Source organism: Agelaius tricolor, unplaced genomic scaffold (assembly GCF_023055355.1).
Source record: "Agelaius tricolor isolate 1412-34295 unplaced genomic scaffold, bAgeTri1.0.p SCAF_7, whole genome shotgun sequence".
NCBI lineage: Eukaryota > Metazoa > Chordata > Aves > Passeriformes > Icteridae > Agelaius > Agelaius tricolor.
In genome coordinates this window covers 7,673,776-7,694,010 of record NW_027269267.1, presented here as the reverse complement: position 1 = coordinate 7,694,010, position 20,235 = coordinate 7,673,776, and the positions used below count along the sequence as shown (strand labels likewise).

Genomic DNA, 20,235 nt, shown 5'->3' with positions numbered 1-20,235 from the left:
AGAATTCACTCTGCACTTCTCAAGTGCAGGAAAGAAAAGGAACACCCCTGGAATATTCCAGTGAGGGATATTCCTTAGCTGTCTAAACTGGAGTCCAGCCATAGCCATCTATACCTTTGGTTTGCCACAAATAAGTGAGGTGTAATGTATAAAAATGAAATAATATTATACAACATTCAGATGGGTACTGACTGCTGCAGGAGGAAGCAACATACAGATAAAATCTATTAGAGCACAATTTGGTATTAAATACACATACCCAAACAATTGCACTTAATTTAGAACTTCTTGCATTTACTCAAAGCCTCTCTTTTCAATACCGTATTATTTAAAATGAAGAACCTCAAATTTGTATACTACTTCCTGAGAAAACATTACTGCTTAAATTGCAAAACTAAGAACTCAAGAAAGTGCACAGGACCTACCAAAAGTTCCTTCATCTCTAACCACCCACATCTTTTGGTAAAAGTTTAAATTATATGAGAACAAAGACTTCAAAACAATGTTCTTGAGATTTCATTTAATTAAGGCCTTGTCATATTAGGTCTTCTAGAATCCACTCTTAAATTTCCAATTTATAAATGTAATTTTCAATTCCTATGCACCACTTGGAAGAGTATCAGCAGGTGGTATTATTGCTGCATATTGTATTTCACTTCTGCCTTAGTGAAATGGTTAAGATGCACACTTTGGGCACTTTCACATCCTCTTGTCACTGTCATTTGGAGTGAGAAAGAATTCTGAAATTCTAATCCCAGGCAAGGAGAAAGGTAGATGGGAGAACTATATAAACATTTACAAAATGTACCACTACACTGTGGTGCTGACTTATCTTTACCCTCTACTGGAAAAAAGTGTCACTACTTCCACAAAGTATTAAAGAGATGACAGATAGTACCAATATCATCATCACCCAAAAAACCACTGGCACGGCTCACCAGAAACAAAACCTCTGAGAAAAAAACTTCCAATCTCCAATTCAGAGCAAAATTGAGAAAAACTGATTATAGAACCTCTCTCAGCAGAGCTCAAATGAACTGGGTAGAGACAGATAAAAATGCCTTTAAAAAAACAAAGCAAAGCAGTTGCAACACCAGTTAAAACTTCCCCCTGTTGCCAATTATACGAGTCAGCTGGAGCTCGCCACTTTCAGAGAGAAGCTGCTGCTGCAGCTTTCTAATAAAAGGACCTGCACGTTTCTCCTCCCCGTCTTCACCAGTGCTTTTGAGAACCAGCAGAACTTCTTAATACATAAATGGTAAGTGCATTTTTTTTTCCTTAAGCTATAATTCTCTTAATATCTAGGTTTAAGCACGCCTGCTTGCTTAGAGGTGACGCAACTTAGGAGAGTGAACAGTTTTGTTCCCAATCCATTTGCCGCGTAACCCAAGTTTCTCTCTCATTGATCTAAACTTCCTTATACAAGTCCCCATATCAAACATTTTCATAGAAAAGCAACTTAAACATGAAGTCATTGCAGTAGATGGGTTTCAAGATATATTTGAAAACATTGCAGTTTGAAATCAATCTCTTGAAATGACGTGCCCTGACAACAGCATGTGGCAAGTATGAGAACAGCTGGTTTGGAAACTGCTAATGAACCCTACCAGTTTAATGCAATTGTAGGGTCAGAAAACACAGGATCTTAAAATATTTTAGACTCTCCTCTCAAGAATTCAGATTCTGTAAGTACATTAGGTCTTTTAGAATTTTGCCCAAAGTGTTGCCATTTTCACTGCTGTGGCTGCATCACAGAATTAAATGTAAATTTGCATTTTTTAAGACGTAGCATGCAAATTGCATGGCCTAGACACAGAGCTAGCATTAAAGTTATTTTAAAATTACATATACAGCAGTGGGTTTTTTGTTTTTTTTTTTTTCCATAACAGTTGCCAGAAAACTAAGTGCAGAGTGCTAAAACCACTTCTGAAAATTTTGTGAGATTATAGGAAAAAAACTCTTTCCTCTGTAAAACTAAAATATTCTAAATAAACTTTTGTATGGCATTTCTTGTTGCTATGACAAACAAGTCGAAGGCTGAAGTTTTATCATTACTTATCAGTGATAAAACCTCTCTAAATGCCTTTATGTGACTGCTCTCCAAACCACACGCTTCTGGTTTTCCTTTGTTGGTCAAGGGTTACTTATAACACAGTATATAGCCAAATAAATATTATTAATTGATGAATCCTTTTTTAATTGAGAACCAGTGAGTCACATGTGAGAGATGTGAATTATTTAAAATTAACACAGATGAGTTTAGACTTCCTTTAATACACCTCTATGTACTTTGTGTCAACACTGAGAATACTTAGCTATGCTTACCTGTCCCTGCACCTCAGTTAATTTTTTTTTTTGTGCTAGAAATCGTGGTCCTAAGAAGTGAACTTAAAAAACTTATTTATTCTTAGAGATAAAGAAAATTCTTTGCAGGAAAATGTAATAGTTGACTCTTAAAACAACACAAAACAGTAATAACGCTGTAATTACAGAAATATTTGTCTGTGAGTACTCTACACTATCTGTTCTTTCTTGTCTGCAGATTACCTAGATTTATATTATTTTATGATATCTGGCTGAAACTCCTTCTATTCAGCTACACCAATACTTGGTGCATTAATTCCTTTTAGCTACTGCCTTTTATGTCCATACCACATTAGACTGTAGGCTATAAAGCAAACAGACACTTGAACGGAGATTTAATTCTTAAAATATCTCTTTGTCTTTTTGCAGAACAGCTAAAACCCCTTTGCAAATGATGGCTGCAACTTCAACTGATTTACCAACCATTGGTCCACACAAGGAAGAATTCTGGAGTAACCAAACCAACCTGACCATAAATGCCTCAGAAAGTCACAATTATTCCAGCTGTTCCTTGGATGACAACAACTCACTGTCACTTGCTTTGATAGTTTTTTACTCCATTATTTTTGTTGTTGGTTTGGTTGGAAATTTTGTAGCCCTGTTTGCTTTCCTGGGCATTCATCAGAAGAGGAATTCTATCCAAGTTTACTTGCTAAATGTAGCTGTTGCAGACCTCCTGCTCATCTTCTGCCTTCCCTTCCGGATCCTCTATCATGCCACCAACCGCTGGATGTTTGGCCGGGTTTTTTGCAAGGTTGTGGGAACTCTGTTCTACATGAACATGTACATTAGCATAGTACTGCTGGGACTAATTAGTCTGGATCGTTATATAAAAATAACGAGGTCTGTGAAGCGTCCAAAGATGCTCAGCACTACGCGGAGCGTGCAGATCTGCTGCACGGTGTGGGCCATTGCACTGGCAGGATTTATAGTGGTAGTTGCACCATCTTTCTTTAAGACTGAGGACAGCAACTCTACCAAGTGCTTTCATTACCGAAGCAAACAGAATGCAGAGAAGACAGAAGCAATTTTAAATTATATCACTGTACTGATTTTTTGGATAGTTTTTTTCCTTTTGATACTTTCATATGTTAAAATTGCCAAGAACCTTCTGAAAATTTCGAGGAGAAGGGCAAATTTTCCCAATGCAGGAAAATACACCAAGACAGCAAGAAATTCCTTCATTGTTCTCATAATTTTCACCATCTGTTTTGTGCCTTATCACATGTTCCGGGTTGTCTACATCACATCACAGTTACAATCCCCTTCCTGTTATTGGATGAAGATCATTCACACGTGCAATGAGGTGATGCTCATATTTTCATCATTTAACAGCTGCCTAGACCCAGTTATGTATTTCCTAATGTCCAGAAGTGTCCGTAAGACTGTATTCCAACTGATTTGCAGAAAACTTCATGGAGAGAAAAGCCTAAACCTGGAGAGCACTTCAGACATAAAACTTGGCCAATACGCCCAAGAGCGATTATCTACCACCACTCCTCACTCCAGCTACTCAAGGAAGAAGTCTGTGATTTGAATGTTTAAATGGATCTCTGTCACTCCAGGTCCCCAATTTCAGATCACAAAATCCTCTACTCTACAGCTACTAATTCTGCCTCTTTCCTCCTGTTAAGAAAAATGAGAAGTCGTACTTCTGGTTTGTGAAAATGAGAAGTTACTTTTCAGAAGAATTTTTTCGCTCTTCTTTATCCAAGAAAACAAACTAGGAAGTTCTCAGACATTTTGTGTTGGACTAAACTAGAACACTAACTCTTTAGGGACATTTCCACAAAGGGGTTTGAACCTGTAAAAGTAAACTTGTATATATACATTAATATTAGTAGCTTGTATATGTAAATAATAGATGAATTTTGCAAAAAGTAAATTCTGTCCTATTTGAAAGATCTAGATACCATTACATGTTTTATGTATTTTATAGTTTTCTCTGTTTTAATAGGTTTCCAAGAGATCAGTATTTTTTCTACATTTATAAATGCATTTTTAAAGAAAATATTTGAGAATTTAGCAACATGCATCTTAAAAATGAGGTGAAGAATACAACATCTATCAATTCAGTTTTAAGTGTAGAAGACACTCTTAGTTTTATTAAGCAGCAAAATTAAAATATTCAATCCTACAAAGACCTTTGTATTTCCAACATTTTAATGAGTGTCAAGGTCAAACACCTGAGGAAAAGCAAACGACACCTTCAGAAAATTCTAAATAAATGAAGGAGAGATGATGTGGGTATTTCCTAAGATTTCCTTCAATGTGACAAATTTGATGACTGCACAAAGTAGTTCAGCAAGGAACATCAACTCACAGAACGGAGCAAAAAGATCAGCCAGGCTCAGGCACTGGTCTACTCCTAGATTTCCAAAGCCACACATTCAGGCTGCATGCTTCCTCTCTGGCAGGAGACTTTTCTTTCCATGTGATTATTTTAATCTTGATAATTGCTGATGCCATGTGAACAGCAATGTAATGACAATGTTTCATAGCTACAGCTACATTCTCAGATACTAAACAGCTTTATGTATTTAGGCACAAACAAATTTCAAACTGTAACATTTCTCAAAAACCAGAGAGCTGAAGGTGGGGAATGTCTGGCACCAAGATGACTAAAGCAGCACAACCATGAACAAATTAAATGTCTGGCATAACAGACCAGAAAGGTGAAAGATATAGAGGCCAGACATCAAACTCTGTAGAATAAGGATTTATTGTCTTTACACACACAAACAATACTGCTCAAATAAGTAGGTGCTAAGAAGTTGGTTTTAATATGAATACCAGTAACTACTTTAATGGATCATGTGACTGTTAATGCCAAATCTGTGCCAAAATGTGTGGGTTTTTACTAATTCCATACAATATTCTGATTTTACAGAAGATACTCATAGTACTCTGATTGAACAAAGTAAACATAAGGCTTCACATCAGCTACATATAAACTTGGTTTAATTTTGATGTAAATTTACATCATTCAGAGTTGATGGAACTGGATATAAACATGTCAAACAAATTACAATGACTAGCCAGTCGCTATTTTGTTTTGTTCCCTTTTCTTTTTTTTTTTTAAATAAAAAATTAGAGGGTTTCCTTATCTTCAAAAGAAAGATTCCCACAAATGTGTAATTTCATAAAGATATGATGATAACTGACTTTTTCTTAAACATTTCAGCATACAACAGAGGTGTTTGTACAATAATTTCTAACTGATTCTCACAGAAATTGCATTTCAGGATCTTTTATCTATAATTTTGCCATCCTATTATATTAAAGCTTCTCTTGGTTTTGGATTTGTCCAGTGCAATTTTATTATGCAATACTATAGTTCTACAGAATGACATCAATTCTGGTACATCTAGTGGAGTTTATAAACCATAATTTCACAAGATTTATATGTTATCTCATCATTCTTTCTTTTCTATGCTCATTCTGTGAGCAGTTGGTTAATGATACTGAACAGCAGGTTGGGGTGAGGGTGTGGGCTGGGGAACTCAGGAGAGGACAGACATGAACAACAGCAGCTTTAACACAATGCGATGTCTAAAATTCTTTTGAATGAAGTGTTAGACCAGAATTTTCATTCACAAGGTTTGTAGTTCATGGACACAGGAGTATTGCCAAATAAACTCAGATCTCTTCAGAAGATCAAGTAGTAGTAGAAGGTTTCAATACTGAAAATCCAAACTGCATTAAATTAATGAACTCTCCAGCTCAGAAATTAAAATCTGAGAGGGAACAGGTCTATAAGAAAATCTCTAAGAGCAGGCATGGCACAGAAGAGGGGAACAGGAATGACCACATGATCTTGACAAAGTGCAGCATTAAGGGAGCAGCAGTCAGAACAAAGAGAAAACTACAGAAAGCAATCAGAAAATACTTTTGGATTTCTACAACTCTATAAATCAGTGTTTCAAGATATTAAAGGCCAGATGTATCAACTGGCTCAGAATGGGATCTGAAACTAGACAGCACTGTCATGTAGGAAGCAGTCACTACTGACCAAGAAACAAAAGCAATATATTTACTCTTTAGAAAAAAAAAATAATCCTTATGTATTTTTTTCTGCAATAAGTTTTCCCAAATTTAAAGGGTGAAACACCAGGCCTTATAAGAAAATATTACTGAAGAGCAAACAGTCCAGAAACAACTTGGAAACCCACTGAAAGTCACACTGTGACCTGTCAAATGACCAGAATCAGTCACTCAAATAGTGTGTCTTACTTCTCCTCTCCCTAGTGCTTCCTGATTACCTGAGTCTTCAGGTGAATTTTAACATGACAGTAATTCTATTTATTTTGCTTTCTCTATTTAAAGGCTAACTCAAGACACATCCCCATATAACTGCATGAACCTCATTTTCCTCTTTACTCAAATCTATAAACACACACTTAAATTTCAGGGGGTGTACCAAAATATACCAGTGTTGTGCTGGTTTTGGCTGGGATAGGCGTCACAATATGGGCTGTGGTTTGGGCTGGTGAACAAAAGCATTGATACAGCCCAGCAGAGACAGGCTGGGGGTGCACAAGGACATGGAGGGGACACAGCAGGGACAGCTGGCCCCAGGGAGATCCCAGAGCACATGGTCCATGCTCAGCAATAGAAGCCAAGAAGGAAGCCTGGCTGTGTTGCTGTTTTTAGGAACTCAATGGGCACTGGTCTGATGGGGTTGCTTTCTATCACTTGGGGTTTTTTTTCTTTTTTTTTTTAGGCTTATAAACTCTTTCTCACAAACCATGAATTTCCACTTTTACCCTACTGGTTCTGCCTCCCAGTCCACTGGAGAGGAAGGAAGTGAATGTGTGGGATTTAGGAGCTTTCTGGGATAACCCACAACCACTTACTTTGGTTGATATGGGCAGATTTGATCAGTGTTTCGGACAAAGCAGGAGAGCACCAGAAGGTGAGGTCTGTTCTGCAGCACAACAGCCACAAGAACAAGAGGGGGAAGAGACAAAAATCATAAACAAAGTTTTCTCACTTTGACCCTTTTGATTCTCCTCAACCCACTGAGGAGGAGTGGGTGGGCAGCTGTGAGCCCACCCTGTAGCACCCACCTACCAGTGTTAAACCACAACAACTTTCATTTTTGCACTGAAATCAAATGCAATGGCAGTTTTAACTTGAAAACTGGTGTTTCTGAGGACAGACAAATAGCAATTATAAAAGAGGAGTGCAACTTACACCACTGAAAAACAAGTGAGAATCACATTATTCCCAGAATTAGGAGATTCACATATGGAAGCTTTAGTCTGATGCTCTGATAGCACACAAGGCTGTGAGAGACAGTGTCAAAGCCTTGCTCAAGTTGAGGAATTCCAGCACTGGGAATTTCCTGGGTTTTGTGGTTTTAGGGCCAGAAATCAGGTTGTCTGCATATAATGATGAAATGCAACATATGCTAGCTATTGGCAATATAATATCTAGAACATGTTTATACATTAAGATTAAGATGTTTATACATTAAGAACCATGATTAAGAGTGATCATGGTTCAAGAATAGAGAAAATGTAAATCATTGAGGTGAATGATACACATAAAAATAATTATGAAGAACTTGAGAGTGAATGACATAAAATGCATGTATTCCATTTGACTATCTTCAAATACATTTAGATGAAACACACCATTTGTAACTTAGGAGAAAGGAAATAGTCCACTAAAAGAATAAGGAAGGTGCTTCCTACAGCTTAGGACCAACTGCAACTGTATTCCTGGTACAGGTGGCATTTTTAAAAAACTTGTAATACTTCATCACTTTGCTACTGCTCTCAGTAATCCATTCCAAAATAAAGTCTGATAGACTCTAGTTCACTACAACAATCTATTATCATACAATAATTCAGAAAAAAATGTAGCAGTTACCTCCTCTTACAGCATGAATTATTATAATTAAATTATAAATACTACAGGCAACAGTCAATAACCAACCAAATAATACTACCAAATTGAAAAAACCTGCTAACTGGAATTGTTCACACCACTCTCAGCAACTTTTTAGAATATGCATACTTGCATCTAAACCTCAGTAGAATGTCACAGCAACAAGGACTTCTGACACTACTTAAGAAACTATTAAACATGTAATAAATAGAAGACTGTCTCTGTTACAATGATTTTTAATATAATATACATTCAGAAGTGGAAAACAAAGTATAATTAAATCTAACAAGAACAAGAAATAAAGTACATGCAAACTAATTAAAGCTTCACAACCTAATTACTAATACTCCACAGCAAATAAATGTAACTGTAAATGAGCTCAGCTATGAATTCAGAATAGGAAGCCAGCTTATATGTCCATTATTTTAGAAAAAAAATTAGTAATAATGAGACTGAATAATGATAACAGATCATGAGGAGAATTTATGCTTAAACATAAAGCCAAACTAGCAAAACAAGAACCTTACCAAACTTGTGTTCTCATTAGGGACTTATTTAGAGGTTATCTTACGACCACAGATGTATCAGAAAGCAGAAAGCCCAAAAGTCCCAACTTCTGCAGAAGTGACCAGAGTTTGCCCTGTGATCATATCTATGCTGTGGAGGATGAAACTGTCAAGTGTAGACCTCTGGATGCTTTGTGTGAAACACTGCATTTCTTGGATAGTCCATTGAGTCCATTTTCCCTGCCAGAACCCTTGGATGCATCAGGTTTAAATTGTTCCCCCACAATCCATCACCTGACCAGACAGAAGGGATGTGTCCATGTGGTCACTCATGTGAGGACAGACATGGACACAGCACTACTGCACATGGCCTTTGGGAATAGACAGCTTGTGGAGCTGAAAACCTGTGAAATATCAGTGAAAGGACAAGTTTTCATGCATAAAATAGCAGCGTGAAGGAAAGTGGGCAGTCCTAAAGAGAACCCCTCCACCCCCAAAAGAGGAAAGTACTACATAAAGTATTGTGAGGTGTTTTTTTTTTCCGTGCTCTACCTAAAGGAGTGTCACAGCTGCTCTTCCATGCTATCTCCATCTTTTTTTTTCCCTAATGGAGCTGATCCTGACTTAATTTCAAAGCCTTTTTTGTACAGACATCATATTTTTTAAACTTTAAATGCCTACCTGCCTCCTGATATTGTAAAAGAAAAGAGAACACTCTGGAAACCTAGTTATGTCAGAGAGAAAATTTTAACTGTACTCTCCAGGTTTCAGTGCCATCACGTTCACTGCAGCAGTGGAGAATTAACAGATACCAGGCAGAAATATTTCCTCTCAGCAAAAGACGGTGCCTGCAACTTGTATAGGTAAGCTTAAAATTACTGCTTCATTTTACCTGATGAAATTTGGTCAATTGCAAAAATTTTCATTAGACTTCTAAAATAAATAAATTCATTCAAGAATTCAAAATTCATTCATTTATTCACAGTTTACTTATTTACTTCTAAAAAAGTAATTTAATAATTACTCTATGAATTCAGCTCATTATAATAAAAGAATTTAATACATTTTTGTTCAACAATACATATAGAACTTAGTGTACATTAAAATGCAAGAGCTACAAAAGTTAGTTTAATTTGCAAGTTTGTCAAACACTACCTACAGTACAGTTTTAATACTTGGTGTCTGAGCTTTTTATAATTGCTACACCAAAACCTCTTTAGCATCTGAGTTCATTTGTTTATAGCTGTTTTAAAAAAAAATATTATTAGTCTCTAAGTTTGAAATCTTTTTTTTTCATATGATTTGATATGAAAAAAAAGCTAACTAGGATACACTCCACTAAAATATGTATGTATATCTATGCATACAACAGTAAAAATTCTCCACTACAGGGCTGTAAGCTGAAATGTCACTTTTTACACACACTCATTGCACAGCAGTTTTATTTCCTATTTTCAGTTTGGAAACTGAGAAAAGACTGAAAAATGAACTTGGAAAAAATTAATATACTGCAGTTTTCAATAACCACTTTATACATGAAAAAATATAGACTGAGTTGCTAAATGTACATCTGACATTAGAGCTGTGATAAAGTAACACCACATACAGACATGAGCACAGAATAAAAAAATACATATATATATATAGAGAGAGAGAGAGAGAGATTCTTCAAGTATACAGACTAATTTATAGTTACATGGAGGTACAGATACTCTTCTGCATTTCTGGAATTAAAGTAATTCTTTGCACTTAATTTGCTCATTTAATTTTCAATGGTCTGTAAGTGGTTTCCAAATTAGGTTACAGGCGTTCCAGAAGACTGAGAAATAAACCAAGATCATAGAAGTTATTGCCAGACCCTAGCTTGAACCTTCAGCTTCCTAATTTATTTTATTAGATTCTAGGCACATAAAAGCTTTGGGGTTTAATTTTTCTTTATGAAACTTCAGTGGAAGAGAATGCCCAAGCTGTAACCTCATGCAAACTTAAGGTAACAGCATGAAAAGTCAGGGAGACAGAAACAGCTCAGATAAGAGCAAAGAAGAGATGTTAGATGCACATTACAGAAATATTAATTTTTAAATTGGGTTTCAGCTCTGACCACTCAAGGAATCCTGCCATAAATGAACAACTCATCATGTCTTCAGCCATCATCAGCTACCACCGTAGCTCTCCCCATCCTCTACTCCTGCCTGTTTCCCGTTGGAATGCTTGGGAACTTTCTGAGTGCCTGGATATTTTTATGTAAAGTGCCCACCAGAAGGACGCAGTACATTTACCTGGCCAACCTGGTGGCTGCAAATCTGCTGGTTTGCAGCACCATGCCCTTCCTGGCTGCCTACTTCGCCAAGGGGCACCGCTGGCCCTACGAGTCGGTGGCGTGCAGGATCGCCCATCACCTGGGGACGCTGGTGATGCAGGTCAGCATGTACGTGACCATCGTCATCCTGTGCTCCACTGCCCTCAGCCAGTATGCCACCCTGAAGAAGAACTGTGGCCCACCACACTCCCCAGCTCTGCCAGCAACCCTGCACGGACGCCTCCTGCACGAGTTCCGGCAGCCAAAGTTCGCTAAATATTTGTGTGCTGTTATCTGGCTGATTGTGCTCTGCATTACAGTCACAGCCATCACCTACAACGTCCAGGAGAGGGTTTCAGGAGAGTTCCCCACCTGCTACAACATCAAGGTAGAAGCTGGTGAACGTCCTGCAATGATTGCAGCTTATCTTGCCACTGTGTGCTTCTTTCTGGCTTTTATGACTGTTTTGTGGTCGTACTATTCTCTTACCAGACATCTGAGTAGAATACAAAAAACCACCTGTATTGGAGAAAAACATCTCGTTTACAGAACAGTGAAAAGAAACATTCTTGTCATTCAGATGATATTAACTGTCTGTTTTCTTCCATACCATATTTTTAGGCCAATTTTCTATTTACTGCTTACAGATAATGACTGTCTAAGGTTAAATTATCTAGTAGAAATTAAAAATGTTCTTACTTGTCTTGCTGCTACTAAAAGCAGTTTAGATCCACTTATAACCCTTCTGTTAGATAAAACATTTAAGAAAAGTTTTTATGGCCTGTTTACAAAACCCACACCAGAACATCAAAAACCTAATGATGATATTTTCACTGAAATGGGAAGGAATAGGGAAAGACTTTCATAGACTATAAATAATAATAAACTAACTTTAATTACCTTTAGGCAGTCTTTGATATAAAATGGCAAATATTTAAATAAAATGGTAACATATTGTATTTTCTTTTCAAATCATCTTGCTGCATCAACATTGGCCATAATAAATCCAATGTGTATATCCAAATGAATCCAAGGAGTTTGTAGAGTGAACAGTGTAATACCCATTCATCCATGTAATACAAAGGATGTTTTACATTTGAGCTATGGACAGTTCCTTTTACCTAAAAAGTCAAGGAAGAAGGCAAAAACTAGGCTGAAGTTGAGGACCCAGCTCTCTCTTGTTATCAGCAAGAGTTTTGGACACAGGTTTCCTTTACAAGAAGGCTGAACAAAGCACAGACACTTTCCTTGGGATAGGGGAACCACAACTGTGCTACACATCCAACAGCCAAGTAACCCCAGCAAGGCAGAACTGAGCAGTCAAAGCTTTCCAGATGGCAAAGTGCTGCTGACAGGACTGGTTTTTGATCATCAGCTACAAGTCTGGGTGAGCAGAGCTGTTCACTACCCAAGTGCTCTTCTGATCTGCACAAACCTAAACCCAAACCCCACCACTTCTGTCCTTCCTGAAGTACAGTTTATAGGGAATGTAGCTGAATTATCTCAGCAAAATGCCTGTCAGGGCTTGTTTCTTTTAAAACAGTTTTTGAGGGCAGCATAGGCTGAAGACATTCCTCCTACATTTTTCTAGTCACAACCACTTGTTCCCCAGTGCTTATCAAAAAGGCAAGAAAATGAATGAAACTTGGGGAACTACTAATCAAATATAACTTTGTGACAGACTCTTAGCAAGATCCCATTCCAACACTTCTACATAGTACCAAAAAATGACACATACCTGATTATCTTCCTATGCAATCTGCCCAAGATGATGTCCTTTAAAGTTCTTAACTGCGTCAAAGTTTTTCTTGTTTCAAATAGTGGAAAAGCTTTTGTGCAGTACAGGCAATTAGAGAAACTACAAATTGAGTCCTGCACTGGTCTAGTATTTGACAGAAGAGTTCATGGAGGAAAATGCCCCAAAACTTAAAGGCATGAGGGATGAGGAGAGTTAGAAAAACACTACAGCAAAACAGAGCTCATGTGGCAAACTTCTTGCATTGCTTGGACATGCTGGGGCCAAAATCAGAAGTTAGCAGGTGACATGTGAATTGTTTAATAAAAACAATAAAACAACTAATTTCTATTGCAGAGAACACAAAATCATAAGGCAAACAGGCACAGAACCTGGTTTGCAAAGCAGTTTAGAGACCACAAGAGCCTGTCAAATTTTTGGTTAAGCCATTCAAATGTTCTGCATAGGAAGCCAGCTCATCAGTGAGTTTTCACTCATCAGACGTGAGTTTTCTGACTGTGTGAGCAAATGACTAAAACATATAAAATTATTGACCATAAAGTTTGTAGATGTTCAACTCCAGGTAGGCCAAGCAGAATAAATACACTTTTCTCAGCCCAACTGCTTCTGAACATACTAACAGGTCAACAGGAAAAGGGCTGGACAAAACAAGCATGGGGACCTTGAGATAGGAAGCAGGGGCACAGGAGTGAAAATAAACAGGGGGAAAATGGTACTGCCTGGAGAAACACTGAGACATTATACTGAAAGTTTTGTTTTTGGAGTCTCTTGTACATTGAATGAGGAAGTGTATCTCAGAAAAAAATGTGGCCAGGTAGGACACTCAATTGCACCTCTGAAAAAGGTGGTTTTGCAGCCTTAATCACTTTTTAACAACTTAATTTGTAACAAAATCCTCACCAAGAAGTTGCTACTGGATCTCAAGGATCTAGTAAGCTCTAGAAAATACAGAAGAAACACCAATTATTACTGTATGTCCCCAGAAAACATAAAAGAAGTTTCAAAGTGAAAGGACTGGAAGGAAAGTAACATGCAACAGATTTCTTGTTCTGGGTATTCAGAAAAAGATAAAGAACAGATTCTATCCTGGTTATTTTTTAAATAGCCAAATATACAGTTACATAAACACACACAAACACATATATACTAGTTTTACTTATTTTTTAGATAAGCCTAAAAGCAGAAGTGTAGGAGTGTTGAACTCTACCAGCAAAATCTGAAATGCTGAGCTAGAAGCAGTTCAGGCAATGAAAGACAGAAGTGGTAACTGAGTGTGCTCTCAGAATTCATATCACGGGTTAAGTTCTGTATAGTGCAAAAATCACCATGCAAATCTATCCACAGGTCACCTGGACCAACTCAGATGTGTATGTGACATGCAGTGCAGAGCATAATACTTGGTCCTATTCCCTGGAAAAACTCTCTGGTTTTGGCTCCCAGTCACAGAAGTATTGAACTGAATCTTAATGACAGCCAAGGCAGAATATGTGTATTTTTGCTTTAGCAGGTTTATCTATTTAGATGATCACATGTAGGAAACAAGCATTCATACCCATTCAGATAAAGCCATAATGAAAATTTTGGATGTCTGCATTTTGCTGACAGGCTTACCCTGACCCCAGTTGCATACTAATTTGCTAATCAGTAACATATAAAGGTACTCAAGCTATGTGGAAATCATGGAACAAAGCTGGAGCACTTGGAATGAGTTAAGGATAAAACTTCAGCAACTAAAGCTCTTGATGTGATTAAATTACTCTGACACCTTATAAACTCTCACTCTTATATCCCTCAGTTATACTAAGAGGTACTTTTATAGCAACAATTTTGCAACTATGGAAAATTCTACATAACAATAAAGGCTCAGAAAGGATTGCAAAACCTCTTGATGTTTTACTGATAAAAACCATTCTGTTAAAAGTTATTGCAAAAATAAGCCAGTGACAAATGGTACTCAAATTGCAGCAGGAGTTTTACAGGAAAACACAAGAATGTCATTTCAGAGCCACTTCCCCCCCTTTCCCTTTTGCTGTTCTCTTACATAAAGATTTCTCTGTACACAAGCTGCTCTGTAATAACATTTGGTAATGGAAAAGACTTCCTTTCAATGCTGCTACTTTCAACAGTCACCTTCTGGTTATTCCTGACACAGCAAGGTTATGACAGAAGAAAAGGAATTGCTGAGTCCTCTATCAGTAGGTTGAAAGAACAGGAACAAATGTTGAGGTAAGGGAAAAAGTTCTTGACATTCACATTTTTGATGCACAGCTGTTTTGAATTTTCTACCTTCCTGCATCTTCTGTTTTCCTTACCATATGATCCAGCTTCCAAGCACTGCAGGATCATGTTGACTAGGGTGAAGCAAATTTTTAATTGTCACTGATTATAAAGCCTTTAAGCAATGCTGAAGGGGGTCAAATGATGTACACAGGCTCAAGAAACATCTGGTCTCAGAGCAATTAGGACAACTGCAGGCCATCCTGTCACATTTTGATTCTGACATCAGAGGTGAATGTGGGGCACAGGGAGTTTGTCCCAGGCTGGAGTCACTTGGAAAAGTCAGGTGAAGTTTTTGGCACCAGACAACAGCAAACTTTAATTTTGTCTACTATAAACTGAGTAACTTCCTAATCAGCCAGGAGCTAAGGGAGCACAAAACCAGCTGAAAGACACCTGAACCTTACATGGACCATAGGGTGCCGGTTTTCCTGAGCAGCAAAAAATGACCAAGCATTTTACATTTCAAAAAAATATTCACAGAAAGTCTAAAAGGGAGAGAAATGTAGCCTGACTATATCAACCTTGCAGATTTTATTAAAGCACTTTCACTTTCACCCATTCAGGTAATTTCTGAAGTGGTCATTTAGTCTATATCCTTTCAAAACAACATCTACAGTGACATCTAGAGCCTGGATACTGCAGTTTAATGTGTTCAACTCTCAAACACCACAGCTCTGCACTGCTTTTGCCAAAACAAAACACTGCTGGTTTACACTGCTTTACACTGATACCTTAGACATTTCTTCCTAACCCATGTAATTTGAACAGGTTCATTTCTAAGGATGGTATTTTAAAATAAAACAACCCTGTTATTCTGAGGTTCTAAGAGACAGGATAAACACTAAAATAAATCCCCACTTTACCCTCAGCGAAATGGCTTCCCTGAGAGGCCACTGAAGATAAAATTTGTGTTTTTTTCAAGAATATGGTCCAAGAAAAACAACTGGGGCTTTCATGGAGACACATCAACATAAAGATGAAGTTAATTCCGAAATTCATAAGGTACCAAAACCAAACAATTAAAAGTACCTACAACCCTCAACACAGAAGAAGATGCAACACTCTACCAGCAGTTAAGAGCTGGTATTCAAAAATTCTAATTTTTAGACTCTGTTTTATGAAATGACTATTAAAACAAAAAAACTTAAAAGGAAAGCCAGTTACATAATAATCTTCTTGATTTTAAAAGGAAAGGAGTAAGAGGTTGTGAATGGTCTGCAATATCTGGGTACAGAAGACCAAATGACTCCTCATAAAAACCACAAGTTCAGTTTCTGTACTCTCTCCCCTCACAGGTCACCTGCAGGAGTTTGAAGCACAGTTTACCCTCCCTCCATCCTCTCTGTTCACTAAAATCCAAGAGTCACTTCTCAAACTGCACCATCAGAGCTTGCTAATATTTTCCTTAATTCCTACAGTGCTTGACTCACTTTGGATGAAACCAAACTCTTGGAGAAGTGGGAATAACTACTTTTTAGGCAATGATAATAACAAAGATTATGCATATTCAAATTGAAGAGATTCAAGCCCACTTGGGTTAAAACTCCCAGCTACTTACAATGAAGTACTTTAGGGTAAACTACTTCCATAAATATCCATAGAAACAGCACAAAGTTTACCAGATTAAAACCAGTATGTACACACACTGGTCTTATACACTGCATTTATCCTCCCAAACTTATTTATGTTAAAGAAGTTTCCATAATAATAAATGTTTATTGGACTGTCTCCAAGAAGCAGATAATATTACTAATACTGTAGCATTTAAGCCTGTGCATCTCTGTGAAATCTTAGTGTGAATGAGGGCTGTCATTATGCTGTCAAACTGATGCCAATAAACGACCAATTCCAGTTTAATTTATGCAATTAATTTATACACACATTTTTCTAACAAGAAGAAAATGCAAGCAGATTCCATATGAATATTCAAAAACTAGAAATTAAACTGACTTTCAAAGCATGCTGTAATCAAATGCATGTATAATTTGTGAATACAGACCTCCTAAATGTTCTATATTGATGGAATTAGGGTGGGCTTCAATCTTACATGACACAATAAGAGTAAAGACACACTCAGCAAATAAGAGATTCTTTTTCTACAGCTCCTCCCCTCTCTAAATTAAAGAAATTAAAACTCAGTACTTTGCATTATTGTGGTGAAGAAAAAAAAAAGTAATTAAGCCCCCTTACCTTCACATCTCTGTGAATTATATTATTATCATGACAGTAACGTAGAGCTTCCAGTATCTGTCTCATGTAATGACTGAAAAAACAAACACATTATGCATGACAAACCTGCAGGAAAAATTACTATACACATTTAACAATCTAAGTATTACAAATCTAACTGTATAAAACTGATCAACCAATTTAACCTCAAACATACAGAGTTTTGTAGAATGGAGTTTAGGTTTATAGTAGTGAATAATACAATCTAAAGCTTGAGAATTATTCTGACTGAAGATGAGGGAAATTAAAAAAGAAAAATCTGTGTTTTCCAGGTTTTTGTAAAGGTATCAAACAAGGTTCAATATTCTGCTTGATATGATAAAGAAGTCAGGGACCTTTCATTTTTTTTTAGTTAAAAAAAAACAAACACAAAAAAAGAAAGAAACAAGTGAGTATCAGTGCCTGACTTATGTGGAAAAGGACTGCACCAAGGTCTTGGCTTGCTTGGTGCAGACTGGAGAGCATGCTCGTTCTCCACTGTGTCCCAAGGATGCCCAAAGAGATCACTGCCCACAGCAGGGCCAACACCCTGTGCTGCCTCAGAGCATCACTGGGGCTCAGGGAGTCCTCGGGGGCTCCAGCCAGTTAAAGGCAATGTTTCTGCCCACAGGAACATCACAATGCACTGGATCAAGCTGCTCAGGGAGGCTGTGGAATCTCCCTCCTTGGAGAGGTTCTAGACCCCACTGGACAAAGCCAGCACAATAAAAATGCTGTGCTGAGCTGAGCAGGAGCTTCAAACACAGACATGGATGTCTCCTCCAACCCAGCTCCTATCATGCTAAAAAATCTGCAGTGCTAGGAAAAGCAAACAAAGAATGCTGTGGGCTTTGAGCTCAACTACCAGGCCATTAGGACCGTGGATTTCATTACCCTTTTGCAATTTTATAGTCTTTCAACTTAGGTAATCTCATAAGTGAAAAGGTGAAGTGACATAAATACAGTGATACATTAGGAAAAAAAACCAAAAAACAAACCAACTCCATCTAGAAAGAAAAAACCAAACCAACTCCACCTGTAAAATTCTCACCCTGTCAGGTAAGTCACTTAATGCCATCACATGAGAGATCCATAAAGGCAAGCACAGCCAATTAGGTATCAGATGTGAAATACAGTTTTACTCAAAAATCTCATCCAACTCTGTAACTAGTAAATGGCAAAATGCTCCAAAATTCTACTTTGATTGTGCTAATTATTGCAATAAACATCTAGAGTGTGGAAACAAGATTATTTATAGTACAACTTTTAACTTTTAGCTAACAGATTGTACAACACTATATTCCATTCTTTTCTATTTATCCTGAGGGATTCATTAAAATTATAATAAATACCTGGCTACAGCTTCACTGTAGACAAATCCAGCATCTGCTCTCTTCACAATTTCAAAACACAGGTCTGCTCCATCCATACTGCAGGTAAAAAGAGGCAAAAATGCTTAAAAACTGGTAACTACAATCAATTACATAAAAATGCTTTAAAAAAATCTATTTATTTCCCTTACATAAATCTTACATAAAGTACTCTAGATACAAGTACAGTGCATTACTCATTAAAACAGCATTTAATGGGTAATCTAATAGAAAATGGCTTGCCACAGGTTAACCATTTTATGTCCCTCAAGTCATGTAACAGTTCTCTAAAAGCATTACCAACACCAAACATTTACTTAATTGCTTAAACTGCTCATTGAACAAGGTGTGCAAGAAAAGTCAATGCCCTGCAAAGAGGACACTGCAATTTAACAATTAACTCCTGATATTAGGTTAAGTGTGTTCTTATAAGCATTACAAGTGCAACTCTATACTAATGACTGTAGTAATAAGAAAATGTTTCTCAATTTGAATTTTAAATGAAGACTTTAAAAATACTCTAGAAATACAGTACAGTCTTGCCAGTTGGCATTGTCCTCTGCATAATTAAGCAGCCAAGATGAGATTTTACAGCTCACAGATACCTGAGAACACTGACAGCTCACATACTGTACTACCAGCTCTGAAACTTGATACCTTTTTCCTCTTCTCCCTCATCTTTCTGATCACCAAACTTCCCACAATGAGCAGCACTACACTTTGGATGCAGATATATTCACAGACCTTAGTCTGAAATTAGGCTGGCATTTCTCTAAAATCAAAGCAGCCTGGTGCTGCCTTCCTTTCTCCTGAAAGGGACCTAAGATTTTTACCTAGAAATGTTCACAGCCTGATAGGGCAAGAAGAGAGCAACAAGAGTTAACAGGAACAATAAAAATCACATAACTCATGTTAAATAAGGCACTTGCAAAAATAATGAATGTAACATGACATCTTCGGCCTTTACACCTTTTCTTTTTACTCTCCACAAAGAATCAAGGGGGAAAAAACCCAAAAGGCAGAATTTCCAGGGCATCTGGACAGCCAGCATTCCCAGGGCTGTTTCAGTAAGTTATTCAGAATATCAGCATCACTTCTGCTTTGTTACATACCTGCAATGCCAAACTTCTGCTTAGGGAGCCACAAGCCATGTGCAGAGGCTTTAATTCCCAAATAAACCCCTAAGGTCTCCCTCATGCAAAATACACTATCATGTGGATAGAGCACTGACAACTGCAAGAGGGACTGGTGACCAAAAGAAAAGCACACTGAAGAGTGCAAAGAGCCCCATATTGCCAAACCATGACTGTTCTTCACTGCATCAATATTCCTCTGTAGGGTTTTTTCCCAGCAGTTTTTCTGTCTTGCACAGCTCCTGACACCAGGTCTGCATCTGGGCCAAATATCACCCAGAGGATATCACAGAGTCCACACATCCCAGAGGATGTAAATATAAAAAATATAAATATAAATATATAAATATCACCCAGAGGATATCACAGAGCCCATACAGCAGCCATGGGGCAGGGACCTGGAATTCAGTGGCTCATTGGAAAA

General features: G+C 37.4%; 3 protein-coding genes across 9 annotated transcripts in view; 2 read left to right on the top strand and 1 right to left on the bottom strand.

The window, feature by feature from the left end:
• The window catches only part of CASK (calcium/calmodulin dependent serine protein kinase), a 189,106-nt gene that overhangs the window by 83,703 nt on the left and 85,168 nt on the right, over window positions 1-20,235 (bottom strand). For all 7 annotated transcript variants that reach the window (XM_071430281.1, XM_071430280.1, XM_071430284.1 and 4 more), the window contains exons 4-5: window positions 18,661-18,738; window positions 17,291-17,363 (exon numbers count right to left, since the gene is read on the bottom strand). In XM_071430281.1, the coding sequence (XP_071286382.1) occupies window positions 17,291-17,363; window positions 18,661-18,738 (151 nt within the window). The remainder of the gene's footprint in view (window positions 1-17,290; window positions 17,364-18,660; window positions 18,739-20,235) is intronic.
• On the top strand, window positions 980-5,666 carry GPR34 (G protein-coupled receptor 34). The gene is made up of 2 exons (XM_071430277.1): window positions 980-1,258; window positions 2,734-5,666. The coding sequence occupies exon 2, from the start codon at window positions 2,756-2,758 to the stop codon at window positions 3,899-3,901; it is 1,146 nt and encodes a 381-aa protein (XP_071286378.1). The 5' UTR covers window positions 980-1,258; window positions 2,734-2,755; the 3' UTR covers window positions 3,902-5,666.
• On the top strand, window positions 10,889-11,932 carry GPR82 (G protein-coupled receptor 82). Its single transcript, XM_071431136.1, has one exon. The coding sequence runs from the start codon at window positions 10,889-10,891 to the stop codon at window positions 11,930-11,932; it is 1,044 nt and encodes a 347-aa protein (XP_071287237.1).

Excerpts from the sequence above, each read along its gene's own strand:
- GPR34 (XM_071430277.1), top strand. The coding sequence starts at position 2,756 with ATGATGGCTGCAACTTCAACTGATTTACCAACCATTGGTCCACACAAG.
- GPR82 (XM_071431136.1), top strand. The coding sequence starts at position 10,889 with ATGAACAACTCATCATGTCTTCAGCCATCATCAGCTACCACCGTAGCT.